The sequence below is a fragment of the Monosiga brevicollis genome, genomic scaffold (genome assembly GCF_000002865.3).
Source record: "Monosiga brevicollis MX1 MONBRscaffold_28 genomic scaffold, whole genome shotgun sequence".
Taxonomy (NCBI): Eukaryota; class Choanoflagellata; order Craspedida; family Salpingoecidae; genus Monosiga; species Monosiga brevicollis.
The window spans coordinates 243123-257177 of NW_001865065.1; the positions used below are offsets into that span (position 1 = coordinate 243123).

The window sequence follows — 14055 nt, forward strand, 5'->3', positions numbered from 1 at the left end:
GGGGGGGGGGGGGGGGCATGGACCTCACAACTTGATGTCAACCCTTGCGATGGCAGACCTTTGCATGCTGGCGTCCATTGCAATTGTGGTTTCAAGGCTTGATCGAAGCCCCCGGTTGGAATCTGGGAATTCGTTTTTTCATCGGAGTCTACTTTCTGCTCTTCTGCATCACCTGGCCCGATGAGCCGGATGATTTTCTCGAATCCATTCAGGTACGGCGTTTTCTCGCGCCGTCCAACGTTCATATTTATGATTTCTTCCCGTGCAACACGATGCACTTGACTCTTGTATACTTGTTATTACATGCTTAGGGCATTCAACTTGGTCTCTGTATCCTCTTTGGGCTTGACTTGGTGGTGCGCATGTTTGTGCGTGGCCTTGACTTTGAGGGCGGCTTTGTACTCTTTGGCATGCCTGTCTTTGCGATTGAGATTCTTTTGGTTTCAGGTGCGTTCAACATGCGACATGGTGCTTGGCGCAGACCGTTTGCATCAGTTCCCGGGCTTGTCAGTGGTAATAGGCGTCTTTCTCATCACATCGCCCCATTAGTATCTCTGCTGGAGCACATCTTGTTCTACACGGACACGTGTTCAACCGGCATTTGCGCGTAGGTGTTTTCTAACCGTTGCACAAACGATCGGCCAGAGTGATGTGGCTTGGCGTTTTGACTTTGAGGTTGATGGCATTCCCGTTCTTGTGCTGGTATTGCAGGGTTCTGGGCAGCACGGCACAGTTTGTCCGCATGCTGTACAAATCGCAGTCTTCGTTGGTGGCGCTCCAAGTGCTGGATGCTACGGGGCGCATGATCCTGAAGCTCGTCGTGTTAACCATGTTCTTCTCATACAGCTTTGCAGGTTTGCTTTTGCCGCTGTTTGCATTTTGTTACCTTGATACACTTGTTCAAGCTCAGGCGAAATGCATGCTTGGGTACAGTCTTGTTTTGGGAAATGTACCATGGAGTGGATTCCTTTGCTCCAGACTACTGCGCTGCCTTTGATGAAACGACAAACTGCGTGGTCGACAGCGGGCTCGGCAACTTTTCCGTCTTCAGCTGCTCCTGGCTCATCGTCTTTCAGGTGCGCCCAAGTCTAAATATTCTCTGACCGCATGCCTGGACGCTTGTATCTGATGTCCTGCATTCTGACCGGCTGGCTGCTTGAACACCATCTTCCATGGCCTTTTATTGTGGCGCCCACATTGCCTGAGTTAGATAATTTCAACGAGCAACTGGCACGAGCTGATGAATGAAGTTATGGCGCAGCGCAGTCGCTGGGACTCGCTCCTGTTTATTTTGTGGTACGCATTCAATCGAGTGGGGCAACGGTCTCAAGGCACGTGGGGCAGCAAATTTCTTAACTACTCTCACATTGTACACAAACGTGATGATATGACTCCACAGCTACTGTGCCAGTCAGTTTGTCATGGTTTCGCTGATGATTGGTACGGCCGTGGAGAACCTCTTCCGGTACACCAAGGCTCAAGCTGAATTGGTCAAGGTACGACATCGATCCATGCACGTAGTCACGGCTGTGCTTGGCCATCATCAACCTCGCTGTTTGGACAGCACTTACACCATTTTTTTGGGGTCTTAGAACGAGGCACCTCATGCCAAGCCAGAGTCAGTGACGAGTGTCATGCGAGGCAAGCGTCGGTTTTTGAGCAAGCTTGGTGGCAAGGTACAGAGCCGTCCGTGTTGAAGAATCGTTTCGACCCACACATGAATATGAGATTTCAAAAGGACGGGTGATGACCGTGCCCATTCTCATGAAATTTATCATATTGAATGCAGCGCGGTCTCCTGCGCGGCGGGAGTGCTGGTGCAGGTGACGGAGGCGGTGCTCCTGTGCCCACAATGCTTGCGTCAACGAAAAGTGAGGGTTCGGGAGCACAGGCCATCGGGACAGCCGTTGAGCAGCGGCGGCAACAACTGAGGGCCCGACAGGAGGCACGCAAGCAACGTAAAAAAGAGAATCGCAAGAAAAAATTGCCCACGCTTTGCGTAGCCATTGCACATGAAAAAGCACACGCAGCCGACGAGTTACCGCTAGTAAAGGTGAGACCTTTCTTTCATATTCCCGTTTGCAGACACGCTTTTAACCAAGAAGGCATGGCTCATCGCCGAGCCTCCACGTGCGCTCTTCAGGGTGATGTGGTCGAGATTCTCGAACACGACGAGGCCAACGATCGTTTTCGAGGCAAATGCGCGGGCTCGGCTGGATGGTTTGACGCCCGCTTCGTGATGATTGTATTGGACGACGCCATGATCAAAGACTTGCGTGCTTATGGAGCGCAGCAAGAGGAGGACTGGGTCTTGAATGTGCGTAGGGCCAAGGAACTCGATGGGCATTTGCTCAGCCTGTCCTGTCATCGCTATCGCTGACCCTCTGCTTTTTTTTTTTTTTTTTTTTTTTTTTTTTTTTTTTTTTTTACAGGATCGACGAAAGTCAGATGCCAATGCCGTCACCATGGACGCGGCCGGTGTCTCGGTCAAGGTGTGTAGTTGGTTATTGGGGAGTAGAAAAGAAACAAAATGGTGCACAATGCCGAGTTGGTTGGCTGAGCCGTGCCTTCAACGGCTTTGACACGCAGAATCAAGGATTTAGTCGAGCAGATATGGTGGCAGACAAGGTGACGGAAATGAATCCCGACGAGCTCTTTGAACTGAATCGCCTGGCCAACGCCAATATTTTTGCACGAGATGGACGCCGCAAGGTTGGTTGCAATGATTCAAAAGCCGACCTGCCGGCCATCGCATGCATGGGGCGCGCATTCTAATCTAAGGCTTGGCGTGCAGCGTGAGGGTCGCAAACAGGAGCTGGACTCGCAGCGTCAGGAGACAGAAGTGCGGGTGGCCCATCGGCTGCACCCATCGCGATCTGCCACCCGAGAGACCGAGCGTACCGGTGAGCAACCAAACACATTTGTTTAGACTTGTTTCAGCATTCCCATTTCATCGAGTGTCCGCTGTTGGCGTCACAAGAATATAGGACTCACTCTCTCACATTTGATGATTGTTCACACTCCCTCAATTCGCAGCAACACCGCGAACACTCTTGTCCGAAGCCATGAACAGCCGGCCTACTAGCACGTAGGTCGCGATAGTGGCCGCGGCATCGCTGTGCACAGATAATAGCATTTTTTTTCTCATGTCATGTACTCCCAATCCTTAGGACGCGCAGTGTCCAGAGTTTGCGAATTAGCGAGCCCCCACCTCCGTCGACGCCTACAACAGCCGCTATTGTGATTTCCTCGGCTGATGGTTGGTCATGTTGTGCTGTGAGGGAAACGTTGTGACTTGTTGAGGACGCAAGGGCTTGGCTAGACACGCGCTTAAGCTCCAAACAGTGTTGAACATCTACAGAATGGATGACGGTGCCAGGCCCTTTCTGCGTGGTGGATTTGTCTTATTGCTGCTGATCATCATGTGCTTGATGCTCATTTGTCGCGCAGGGGCAGACCCGGACGAGGATGAGCAAGACGAGAATCAGACGACATCTTCCCGTAAACGTGTTCAATTCCGGGCCAGTGTCAAGATGGAAGATGGGTCCGAGGCGGATCGACGCCGAGACGAGGAGCGAAATCGCATGGCGACCGAGGTTTGATGCGTCGTGTTGAATGCTGCGTGGGCAGGAAGTCGGGCCCACCTCGTTGGCTTCATACCTGCCTGTGACTTACACGGTCCAACTCAATTGTATTGTAGGGGACACCCTCGGCTTGGTTTACAAAGTTTGTGCAAGACAAGCAGGTGCAGATGGTTGAGGGTCATTTCAATGTGGTATGTAATATCAATCATTGCAGTTGCTACCCAGCGACTTTGGTAGGGGGGGCTTCCCTCATCGCTGTGATGGTTGGCGTAGGAGGACGTGAGCACTGGACGCAAGTCACCCAAGGCACGGCGGAGCACTGCCATCAGTCCAACTGAAGAGGATGATTTGCGCGCAGCCGCAGCGGCGGCCATGGCTTCAACCGAAAGCTCGACCAAGCCGTCGTCAGCTGGAGCGAATGTGTCAACTGGCCCCATTGCAGCCACCAATGGTGTGAAGCCCAGCGTTGTGTCTGACTTTGACCTGGAAGCAGCCATGGCGGCACAGCTTGCCATGTTGGGCGATGGTGATGATGAAGATGTCGCGGAAACTGCGGCCTAAGCCGGGCCTTTGCCATGATGCATCCAGCTGAGCTGGTCCCTCCATAGCAAGACGTTGAACCAATTTTGACAACAGCCGTCATGTAAATTTACATAACCCCTTCATCTTGTTATATACTTGAAAGTGTGTTTTTGAAATTTAATGCTGATGGCGACACCACATGCTGCTCGCCTCCAGCTCTCCAAAGCAATCTCTTCTGTCGCACGCGCTCACACACATGTCGTCGTTGTCGTCGTTGTCGTCGCCGTCGTTGTCGCCCCTCGGCTTCTTGTATGTTTGGCCGGCAGCCAGGAGGTGAACTGGAGGCCATGGCATGTGTGTACGTTGATCGGGAGCGGGTGCTTCTGGCGTTTGCCATTCCAGTGCTGGGGGGTTATGGGATGGAGGAGTGCGTGTAGGGGAAAGGCTGCTCCTACGCCGCCTTGATCAGCTCGTCCCCCCATATTGCCTGCCAGCTGTCACATGTGGTGGAACGCGTGGCTATGTATAGCACCAATGATCTCACAATGGAACAGTCAGGTCATGCCATGGTCTCCACCTTCGAAGCGATCCATCGTTGGCGTCGGCGTCGTCGTCGTCCTTGCCAGGCTGCCGTCCCACAAATTGTATCAAGGTCCTCAAGACCGTCCCAGAACAGAGAGAGCGTGAGCTATGAGAAGTAGAGTGAGAGAGAGGGTGAAACAGTCTGAGAGAATGAGAGAGGAGAGAGAAAGTTGTGTCGTGTATAGAGAAAGTGTGAAAACATGTCATCACGCAACAAGAGAAACCAACGCCTAACCAGAGAGACGAAAATTTCCCGGTCCTAAAACAGAGAAGAAGAGAAAAGTATTGCTCAAAGCTAGAGACAGAGACCGAGCGCTATACCAAAAACAGAGACACGCGTTGACAACGCGTGGTGATTGCTTTTTCTTCACCAAAGATCCAGATCGACACCTCGCAGCTCAACGCACGGTACGGTGTGTGTTCGGGAGGCCACGACCGAGCTGTTGGCCGACGGAGGGACGGTTCGATCGCCCGTTGGTGCGGGTGTTGTGAGTGGGCGGCGGGTTGGGTGACCCGGCCCCTGGTTGCCCGATTCCGACTCCTGCCCGCTTGGCAAAGATGAAGGCGTCTTCGACCGCCTTGGGTTTGGGCGTTCTGGCCCTGGCCTTTGTGGGTGCCAGCGCAGGCTCCTGCGACGGGACGTTGCTCTCTTACTGGGGCGATGAAGATGATAAGGACGCGGATTTCGCCCTCTTCTTCCTCTACCTGATCCTGATGCTGTACTTTTTCGGCGGCGTACGTTTTGCCGCCCAATCCTTCCCCCTCAAACGCCTTGATGGACACCAGGTTCGGTTTGTAACTTGCCTGGGCATCCCCTTGTGACATCCAGGTGGCCGTTACGGCCGACAAGTTTATGGAATCTATCGAGTACATTACCTCCAAGACACGCACCACCATTGATTCCCAAGGTCGCACCCACACGATTCGTGTTTGGAACGAAACGGTCCGTGCCCCCCTTTTTTTATCTTTCTTGTTGCAAGGAAAGACATGCATGGTATGCCCGCGTTCTCACTTGGGTTCATCATGACTGCTCTCCTAGGTGGCCAATCTCACCCTCATGGCCCTGGGCTCTTCAGCTCCGGAGGTATGTCCTTGTGTCTCGCAATGGGTGCACGAGCAACACGAGCATGAACATGCCCTCTCATTGCTTAATCCTGCTGGATCTCATGGCTCCCTTTGGTTGGCTCCTCGATAGATTATGCTCTCAATCATCGAGGTTGTGGGTCGAGGCTTTACCGCAGGCGATCTGGTTAGCACAGCCTGGCTTTCTTTGCCTCAGCTTTGTCTGCATGTCCTCATGTGGTCCTGCCAAGCGGCACCCGCGCAATTTCACACCCCTTCCTGCTTGGCTTTGTTTTCAGGGCCCAGGCACCATTGTTGGCTCGGCGGCCTTCAACATGCTGATGATCATTGCCTATTGCATGACATCGGAGCAACCCTTACGCGTCGAGGCCATCACCGTCCTGCATTTTACCGCCGGTGCCTCCATTTTTGCCTACATTTGGCTCTACATTATCGTGTCGGCCTCCTCACCGGGCGAGATTGAGATCTGGGAAGCCGCCCTTACCACCATCTTTTTCCCTCTCTTTGTCCTCGTGGCCTGGCTCTTTGACACTGGCCGCATCTCCACCGGTGCCCCCGACTGGATGCTTGATGTCCTGCCTCTCCAGCGTCAAGCCAAGCGCGAGTCACGACGCCTGGGCCAACACGTGCACGAACATCTAACCGAGGCGGATGGCATTCGTCTCGATCGCAAGGCCCAGCTGCGTTTGCGTCGCTACCTGCGCAAGCTTCGCCAAATCAACCCCAACGTCAACGAAGATATCCTCCTCCGCGAGGCCATTGATGCCATGCGCGGACACATTCAGCAGTCAGACACCCTGCGCCCGGGGGTCATTGATATGCCGGACAAGCCTGATGAGCGCAGCGGCCGTCATCTTGCCTCTGTGTACGCTGCCGATGGTGTCAGCGTGCACTCGCAGTCCCACGGCCCCATTCGTGGTCAGTTCTCTTTTGAGACCGACGAGTTCTACACCACCAACCGCGATGCCACCGTGCGCATCAAGGTGCGCCGCGCCACCTCTGAGGGAGAGCCACAGATTGAGCAGCCCGCCAGCATGCTGGTCAAGATCGTTCCAGGAACTGCAAAGCTTAACTTTCATTTTGCCGCTGCCTCTGGCTCTGGCAACTGCTTCAAAGTCAACTTCTCTGATAAGGGCCCCGAGGAGCACGAGGTGGAGCTTCGCATTCTTTCCCCCCCGACCTACCAGGGCACTGTTGCGTTTTCCCTGCAACTCGAGGCCATGGATGAGAAGCAAGCTCTCAATTACAAGCATCGCATCTGTCGCGTGGAAATTAGCGACAAGTTTCAGTTTACGTCTGTTTGGGCTCGCATCACCACTCTGTAAGTGAAGCTTTGTCCTGTCTGCTCGCAGTATCCACCTGCATCACAGCCTGTTGTGTCGTTTTTATATCATATTTACCTCGTCATATATTCACGTCCCTGGATGGTTGGACGTACAGTGTAAGTTGGTTTTTCAGGGCTATTTTCGCCGATGAGATGGTGGAGCACAATTGGGTCGAGCAGATTCGTGCGGCCATTCGAGGAGATGATGGTGACGAGGACGCCAACAAGCTTGTGGAAAACCACTTGAACTCAAACACTGGAGACCGTCATCTGCAGCAGACGCGCCTCGAGCTATTGTCCTCCGAGCCGGAGTCGCGGGAGCTAGAGATTGTTCCGGGACACGCTCCCGTGGCCGAGCACCGTGCTGGAGGACTGGCGCCAAACATGGTAGTTACGGAGGAGGATGGGCGTCAAGTTAACCCGCCGGACATTTCCTTCCATGTTCCGGAAAAGACCAAGTCAAGGGGTTTTGTGTCATCTCTTATTTACGTACTGATGCTGCCTTGGAATGTACTCTTTGCCATTCTTACTCCGCCTGGCGACTACTTTGGTGGCTGGGTCTCGTTTGTCATGTCGCTCGTCTACATTGGCTTCCTCTCGGCAGTGCTTGGTGATCTGGCAACTGGTATGTGCCTGCATCTGAAATCTATCCTACTTGGCCTTTCAGGCCCTGGAGGTGCCTGTCTCGCATGACCGCCAGACGAATACTCAATGCGAGCCTGTCATGTTTCATGTTCGATGTATCATAGGTCTTGGATGTGCTATTGGGCTCAAGGACACGGTGACAGCCATTACACTGGTTGCTCTGGGCACATCTGTCCCGGATACGTTTGCGTCCAAATGTCCGTACCTCAACTTACAACAGGCACATTTTCTTCCCCCGTTCTCGCTCCTGGCAATTTGGTGTGTCGCCCAACCTCATGGCCTTGCGACTGCAATCGTTCTCCGGACTCACAGACGCAGCCGAAAACGATGGTGCTGATCCCGCCATTGGCAATGTAACTGGTTCCAATGCTGTCAACGTCTTCTTGGGCGTTGGCTTGGCCTGGCTTTGCGGGTGCGTCGCCATTTTCAAGCGCACTTGCATCCGCCCGTTGTCTCGTGTCGTACAGTACACGCTCACTCTATTCATGCAATCAGGTCCATCTACCACGCGAGCCAAGGCACCACCTTTGTGGTGGCAGAAGGCACGATCGCCTTCTCGGTCGTGCTCTTCTCCATCTTTGCTCTAGTATGGTATGCCGTTCTTATGCTCCGTCGTGGCACGGCGGCTGTGGGTGGTCCACAATCTCTGCAAGGGGCTGAACTGGGCGGTGCTCAGCCTTATCGAAACGTAACGACGGGCCTTTTCGTGGGCATGTGGCTCCTCTACATCATCTTGTCGGCATTAGTAGCCTACGAGATTATTCCCGGTTTTTAAGCACCATGAGTTGTCATCCTCGCTCTCGGTTTTCTGTCTTCCCCATCTTTTGATCCTTGCTTTCCGCCCCCCCCCCCCCCCTTTTTTTGTCATGCCGATTTTTAGATCATGTTGTTTCAAGCCAGGGACTTGTTCTTCTTGTTCCTAAGCTAGTTTGTTGGCATTGATGTTTTCTATTGGTTCCAGAATTCATAAGCGACTCAAAGTTTCACAATGTCACGAAGGAAAGATTGAGGACGCGTTGTTCCTCCATTGGGCAAGCAAAAGTATTCAGAGGCCAAAGAACTTCAATACCCAGTTGTCCTACGATGGCATCTTGTCGTCGCCTAGACAGACCCCCTGAGCTGAGCAGCGTCCACTAAGCATCCAAAAGATCGGCATCAATCATTTCATCCAAGACTAGCTCGTCCTCCAGAGATTTGACCATGTAAGGGCCTTCCAGCTCATAGCCGAGCTTGCGATAGTAGTCACGGGTGCCCACGCCCGAGATGACAGCCAATTTGCGGCTGCCATGTTCACTCTTGGCGATGCGCGCAGCCTCCTCCATCAACAGGGTACCAAACCCTTGATGCTGGAATTTGCCGGGATCTCGCGATTGCACCGGCACAACCGAGCCGTACACGTGCAGCTCACGTACAATCGAGCATCCATCCTGCAGGGTAACAAAACGTCGGTGCACCACACATGGTAACGCCGGGTGAAGGGCAGGGCTGTTGACTACGGCTCTTAAGCGTTGGGCGCCATCCCTTACCTTGAGCTCGGGACGATAGGTTTGGTCAGAGCATTTGCGCAAGCGCAGCAAACCAATCAAAATGTCTTGCTCTGGATCCTCGTACGCCAAAAATGTTTCCCAACCACCATTGGCGTAGTAATCACGACGGATGAGTTCAACCTCAAAGGGACGCACGCGGTGATGGATCTCCTGGATGCCCACTTCACGCGTGCGCACGTCACGGCACTGCATGAAGGGAGAAGAGGACAGGACACAGGAAATGAGCAAACTCTGACTATCCGACGAGTCGCAGACTGACGGTTGTATCCGCTCACCTTGGTGCCCAGCTCCTGCATGCGCGCCAGAGCATGCTCGCGCAGGTTGCCGTGCTCGACGCCAGAGGACACCAGAGGCATGGGAATATCTCTGTCCATGCATAAGGAGTCGATCGATGTGAGTTTTGGCCGAATTCTCTGGCTTCAACTTAGCTGGCCCGCCAAAGAAAGGGGCGGGCGTTGAACATACCGCTGAACACGGTACACGCGCGTCCACGGCGGGACAAGAGCAAGAATCTGGGCCACCAAGTCCACGAGGACAGATGGAGGGTAGGATTTGTAGCGACCCGTCTTCCAAAGCTCATACAGGCCCGTGCCGCGAATAACAAGGGTGGGATAGAGCTTCAAACCGTCGGCACGGAAGGCGGGGTTCTCAAAAAACTCGACAAATTGTGCAACATCGCGCTCGAGACCCATGTTGGGCAGATCAGGCATCATGTGTGCCACGACCTTGAAGCCCGTATCCTTGGCTCCATGGAAGGACTCGCTAACTGCCTTGACTGTGTGGCCACTGATTACGTGCGCCCATCGCGCCACACCGCACAAACGAGATACGTGAGTACAGCAGCAGAGGCAGGGACGAATTTTCTGGTGGGATCACAGAAAGAGGAAGGTGCGGATGATGGAGACAGCATTGTGGCGGCCGTACCGATTTGTGTCGCGAGCAACATCTTCGAATACACTCTGAACGCCAATTTCAAGGCGAGTGCAGCCGTATTCGAGCATGCTGTTGAGGTGGGGGCGTAGGCAGTAGTCGGGTCGTGTCTCGATGGTGATTCCAATGCACTTGGTGCGGCTACGTTCCGAGTACTCGACGGCCTCCTTGACATTGTTGCTGGTATGGCCGGAAAGCGCATCGTGGAGATTGCGGATAAAGTAGTCGCGATACTCAGCATCCAGCGCCATAAAGGTACCGCCCATCACGATAAACTCAACCTATCAGTTTGGTAGATGAAGTGGAGCGTGAGTGGCGAGGATGAATTCAGATTCGCGGGATGCAAGGGGCTGTGCAAACGCACCTTGTCGACGCTATGACCGAGTGACTTGAGCTGCTCGACACGATGGCGTGTCTGCAGGTAGGGGTTGTAGCGGGCGCGAATGGCACGCATCGAGGTCGGCTCGTAGCCGGTGTAGGACTGAGTTGAGTATTCAAAGTCGCTGTCAGGACCACCGGGGCAGTAGACGCAGATGTTGCCGGTCATGGCAATGTGGGGGCAGCGATGAGGCTTGCACATGACCGCGACCACGGCAATCTGCAAAGGCACGGCGGCGGAGTCGTGGGCCGCAAAAAGCGCAAGGTTTGGGGAATGGGGAAAATATGAATATCCTGTCAAAACTTTGGATGGTGAGGCCGACAAGACAACGTGCAGTGACAACGTACACCCGAGGCCGTGCGCACAGGTTTGGCCCGAAGCTTGGGCAAGAGTTCCTGGGCGGGGCAGTGAGTTTGAGGGGTTTGCCTGGGGGTTTGATGAACATGACTGACGGGGGAGGGGCTCGCACCTTTTTGTACTGCGCGGGAACGGCGGCAATGATATCAACCAAGCGCGGTTGGGAATGAAGTTTGTACTTTGAAGCAACGCGCTGCTTGAGTCTGCCAGGAGATGGTGTCGTTGATTAGAGACCCGAGCGAGCGAGGTGAGATGCGAACGCGCTGCCAGAAGCGCGAGAGTAAGCCGGTGTTCAATAGACGATGCGAACCGACACATACGCGTTGAGATTGATATCATGTTTGTTGTCATGAGCACGCACGAGCTCCTCAACCACCTCGGAAACGACCTTGAACATGCGCTCCTGGGGCGTGCCGAGGTTCTCTGCGAGCCACAAGGTGATGGTGAACATGCCGCCCCGAGGACGCCCGAAAGAAAGCATGCCGTCGACGAAGCAACTCTCTTACTCTTGGAGTTTTGGTTCTTCCCCATGATGCCGGCTACAATCAAGACAGGACCAGACCAGCACGCCTTGTGGCGTCAAAAAGCAGCTCACCGCCTTGCCGCCCTCTGGCAGCAGGCAGGGGGAAGAAGGCAGAAGCAGACGAAAGAAGGCAGGAGCCAGCCAACGAGCCGCGTCCGCGCGACCCAAAAGCCAAAAAGACGCAGGAAAGAAAGACAGAGAGAGACAAGAGACAAGAGACAGAGACAGAGACAGAGACAGAGACAGAGACAGAGACAGAGACAGAGACAGAGACAGAGACAGAGACAGAGACAGAGACAGAGACAGAGACAGAGACAGAGACAGAGACAGAGACAGAGACAGAGACAGAGACAGAGACAGAGACAGAGACAGAGACAGAGTGATGGCAGAGAGAACGTGGGTTCCACAGTCACAATTGTCTGACATTTCGACTCGTGTGTGTGGTGTGTTCATTAAAGTCTTTTTTTATTAAATTTTTATTTTTTTTTAAGAAACTGACTGTGAGCGCATGATGGCGTTTCGAGGGTTATGGCGGTCGCGTCTGTGTGTGCCAAGGGCACACTGGCTGGTGGAGGGTCTGTCGCGGCGAGGTGCAAATGCACATGGTGGTGTTCGAGGACTGAGTGCCAGCATGGCGCAGTACAAAGCGGCTCGGGGGCCGGATGAGGATCCAGCCCCGTCGTCGTCCGCCGACCCTGGCCCAGAGCGTCATCACCAGGTGGCTGGTCTGGCCGAGGCGGCCCATCGCCAGCTCCAGCAAGCACAGACTGTGACAGAGCTACATCAAGCCATCGATGCTTTTCGTGCAGCTGAGGTATGTCTCTGAGCTCGCATCGCTGAGACTCGACGCCGCACCTGGACATGCTTCTCACTCTTCTGGCTGTTTTCGCGGTAGCCTCAACACGGTCACGTTGCGTTTCTCAATGCGACCATGGAACGTGTGGCCGAAATTGACGAGCCCTTGCCCCTGGCCACCTATGATAACCTTTTGAACATCTTTCCCAAAACTAACACGTTTGTCTCTCACGTTTAACTGCGTCTGTGCGGTCGTGTCATCCGTGTGCCTACACGCCCTGACCCCCTTCTGCGGACTTGCTGCCTCCAGATTCAAGACATCCTCGCTACTGGATGCCATTTGGCCACGACAAACTCTTCAGGGCGAGGCAGCGCTGCGCGTCCTCAACCACATGGAGACGGATGGCCTCATTCCGCAAGCAAGCACACATGCCATTTTGCTGCGCGTACGACCCTTTGTTCTCTTGAGTCCCTTGCCGGCCCTTGGACCACCGCTGCGCTTGCCCATGATTGAGTGCTTGCCCTCACCATGCGGGCTCGTGATGCTGGCTCATACTCGCTTGAAAGACTTTTGGCGCTGCATCGGCACCGGTTAAAAAGGTCACATACATGGCCTATTGGATGCAGCGTTTCTTTGGCAGCAACCCCTTTGCCCTGCCCTTGCCCCTGCCACAGACAGATGAGGCCTGGCTGCATCTTGCTTTGCGTCGCTTTGCCGGCAAAGATGCCACCGTCCATGGTTAGTACACAGCACAAAACAACAATGGGGCCCAAATTGGTATGCATTTGCTCCGCTTCAATCTTCCCGTTTTGATCTCACAAAGTGGGGCGAGGCCTGTTTGCTCAGAGGTTGAGTTTCTAGATGGGGCCGAAGAGCCACAGATTGGTTATTTTTCAATAACACCGCCCCAGCAAGAGCTGCTCGAGTCGCTAAGGTAATTCATACACCTCGGTCCACATTGCGCGGGCAGGTTTGGCCAGGCGTTTTGGGCTCAATAATTATTTTTGCTTTGCCTTAAACCCAGGCGCACGGCTGAGAATCCCTCGCTCGCTCTTCCTCAATTGGTGGTTGAAGGGCGCCAACGAGCCTGGATTTCAGGCCGACGTCATCACTACCTCACACTGGGCTTTCGAGATGATGCCTCTGGACATGGTGCGTTCGTCCCGGCTTGCCCCGACCTGTTGGCTTTCATTGACCCGCCAGAAGAGGCTCGACTCTCATTGTCCCTGCTTTGGCCAGAATACATGCTCGGCATCGCTAGCTTTGAAACTCCCCGCCGACCTCCCCGACCAGGAGCTCATACTGGCCACCTTGGTGCCGCTGCGCCCTCCTCCAAGGATGATGCCGGCCGCACCAACACCGTCGTCGATCGCGACATTGAGACGTGGCGCCGGTTTGCTGACCGCTGGATGCGCCAGCTGCAGCGCCTAACCCAGCACGAGTGCCAAACCATGATTCATCTCCAGTAGACCCTTTTCCTATTCAAACCTCACCATGGACCTTCCTGAAATTTTATTCCTTCGAATCAAGTTAATGCTTAATGCCTTGATCGGATCTCGGATGATCAAATTGGCAGCCCATGCCTATCGAAGCCACCGTACAAACAAATCATTTCACCTCATCCCCAATACACCATCCAACCAAACCCCTCCGATACATGCACCGAGCCCACTACCACGACCGACCGATTTCCAACATTAACAGCTGCGTGTGTGTGTGTGTGTGTGTGTGTGTGTGTGTGTGTGGGGGGGGGGGGGGGGGGGGGGGGGGGGGGGGGGGGGGG

The 14055-nt window shown here is 54.2% G+C and overlaps 4 protein-coding genes across 4 annotated transcripts in view; 3 read left to right on the forward strand and 1 right to left on the reverse strand.

Moving 5' to 3' along the window:
- Positions 1 to 4145, forward strand: part of MONBRDRAFT_28696 (uncharacterized protein) — a gene marked incomplete at both ends in the record, with an annotated part of 6324 nt that extends 2179 nt beyond the window's left edge. The window contains 18 exons of the mRNA XM_001749093.1: positions 57 to 212; positions 312 to 447; positions 550 to 607; positions 712 to 854; positions 934 to 1076; positions 1211 to 1296; positions 1400 to 1496; positions 1593 to 1676; positions 1790 to 2053; positions 2144 to 2317; positions 2433 to 2492; positions 2590 to 2712; positions 2795 to 2903; positions 3037 to 3088; positions 3171 to 3259; positions 3451 to 3596; positions 3701 to 3775; positions 3858 to 4145. Coding sequence (XP_001749145.1) covers positions 57 to 212; positions 312 to 447; positions 550 to 607; positions 712 to 854; positions 934 to 1076; positions 1211 to 1296; positions 1400 to 1496; positions 1593 to 1676; positions 1790 to 2053; positions 2144 to 2317; positions 2433 to 2492; positions 2590 to 2712; positions 2795 to 2903; positions 3037 to 3088; positions 3171 to 3259; positions 3451 to 3596; positions 3701 to 3775; positions 3858 to 4145 — 2283 coding nt within the window. The remainder of the gene's footprint in view (positions 1 to 56; positions 213 to 311; positions 448 to 549; positions 608 to 711; positions 855 to 933; positions 1077 to 1210; positions 1297 to 1399; positions 1497 to 1592; positions 1677 to 1789; positions 2054 to 2143; positions 2318 to 2432; positions 2493 to 2589; positions 2713 to 2794; positions 2904 to 3036; positions 3089 to 3170; positions 3260 to 3450; positions 3597 to 3700; positions 3776 to 3857) is intronic.
- Positions 4146 to 5246: 1101 nt separating this feature from the next.
- On the forward strand, positions 5247 to 8515 carry MONBRDRAFT_38586 (uncharacterized protein; the record flags this gene model as incomplete). The annotated part of the gene is made up of 7 exons (XM_001749094.1): positions 5247 to 5423; positions 5518 to 5631; positions 6050 to 7092; positions 7230 to 7720; positions 7845 to 7937; positions 8053 to 8152; positions 8236 to 8515. 7 exons carry the CDS (start codon positions 5247 to 5249, stop codon positions 8513 to 8515), a joined length of 2298 nt encoding a protein of 765 aa, XP_001749146.1.
- A 358-nt stretch (positions 8516 to 8873) lies between these two features.
- MONBRDRAFT_38587 (uncharacterized protein) lies at positions 8874 to 11404 on the reverse strand (the record flags this gene model as incomplete). Its single annotated transcript, XM_001749178.1, has 8 exons — positions 8874 to 9167; positions 9267 to 9473; positions 9563 to 9653; positions 9753 to 10073; positions 10212 to 10498; positions 10582 to 10815; positions 11066 to 11156; positions 11274 to 11404. 8 exons carry the CDS (start codon positions 11402 to 11404, stop codon positions 8874 to 8876), a joined length of 1656 nt encoding a protein of 551 aa, XP_001749230.1.
- A 703-nt stretch (positions 11405 to 12107) lies between these two features.
- Positions 12108 to 13741, forward strand: MONBRDRAFT_28699 (uncharacterized protein; the record flags this gene model as incomplete). Its single annotated transcript, XM_001749095.1, has 6 exons — positions 12108 to 12290; positions 12372 to 12490; positions 12582 to 12717; positions 12839 to 13010; positions 13297 to 13424; positions 13610 to 13741. 6 exons carry the CDS (start codon positions 12108 to 12110, stop codon positions 13739 to 13741), a joined length of 870 nt encoding a protein of 289 aa, XP_001749147.1.
- Between the last annotated feature and the right edge of the window lie 314 nt (positions 13742 to 14055).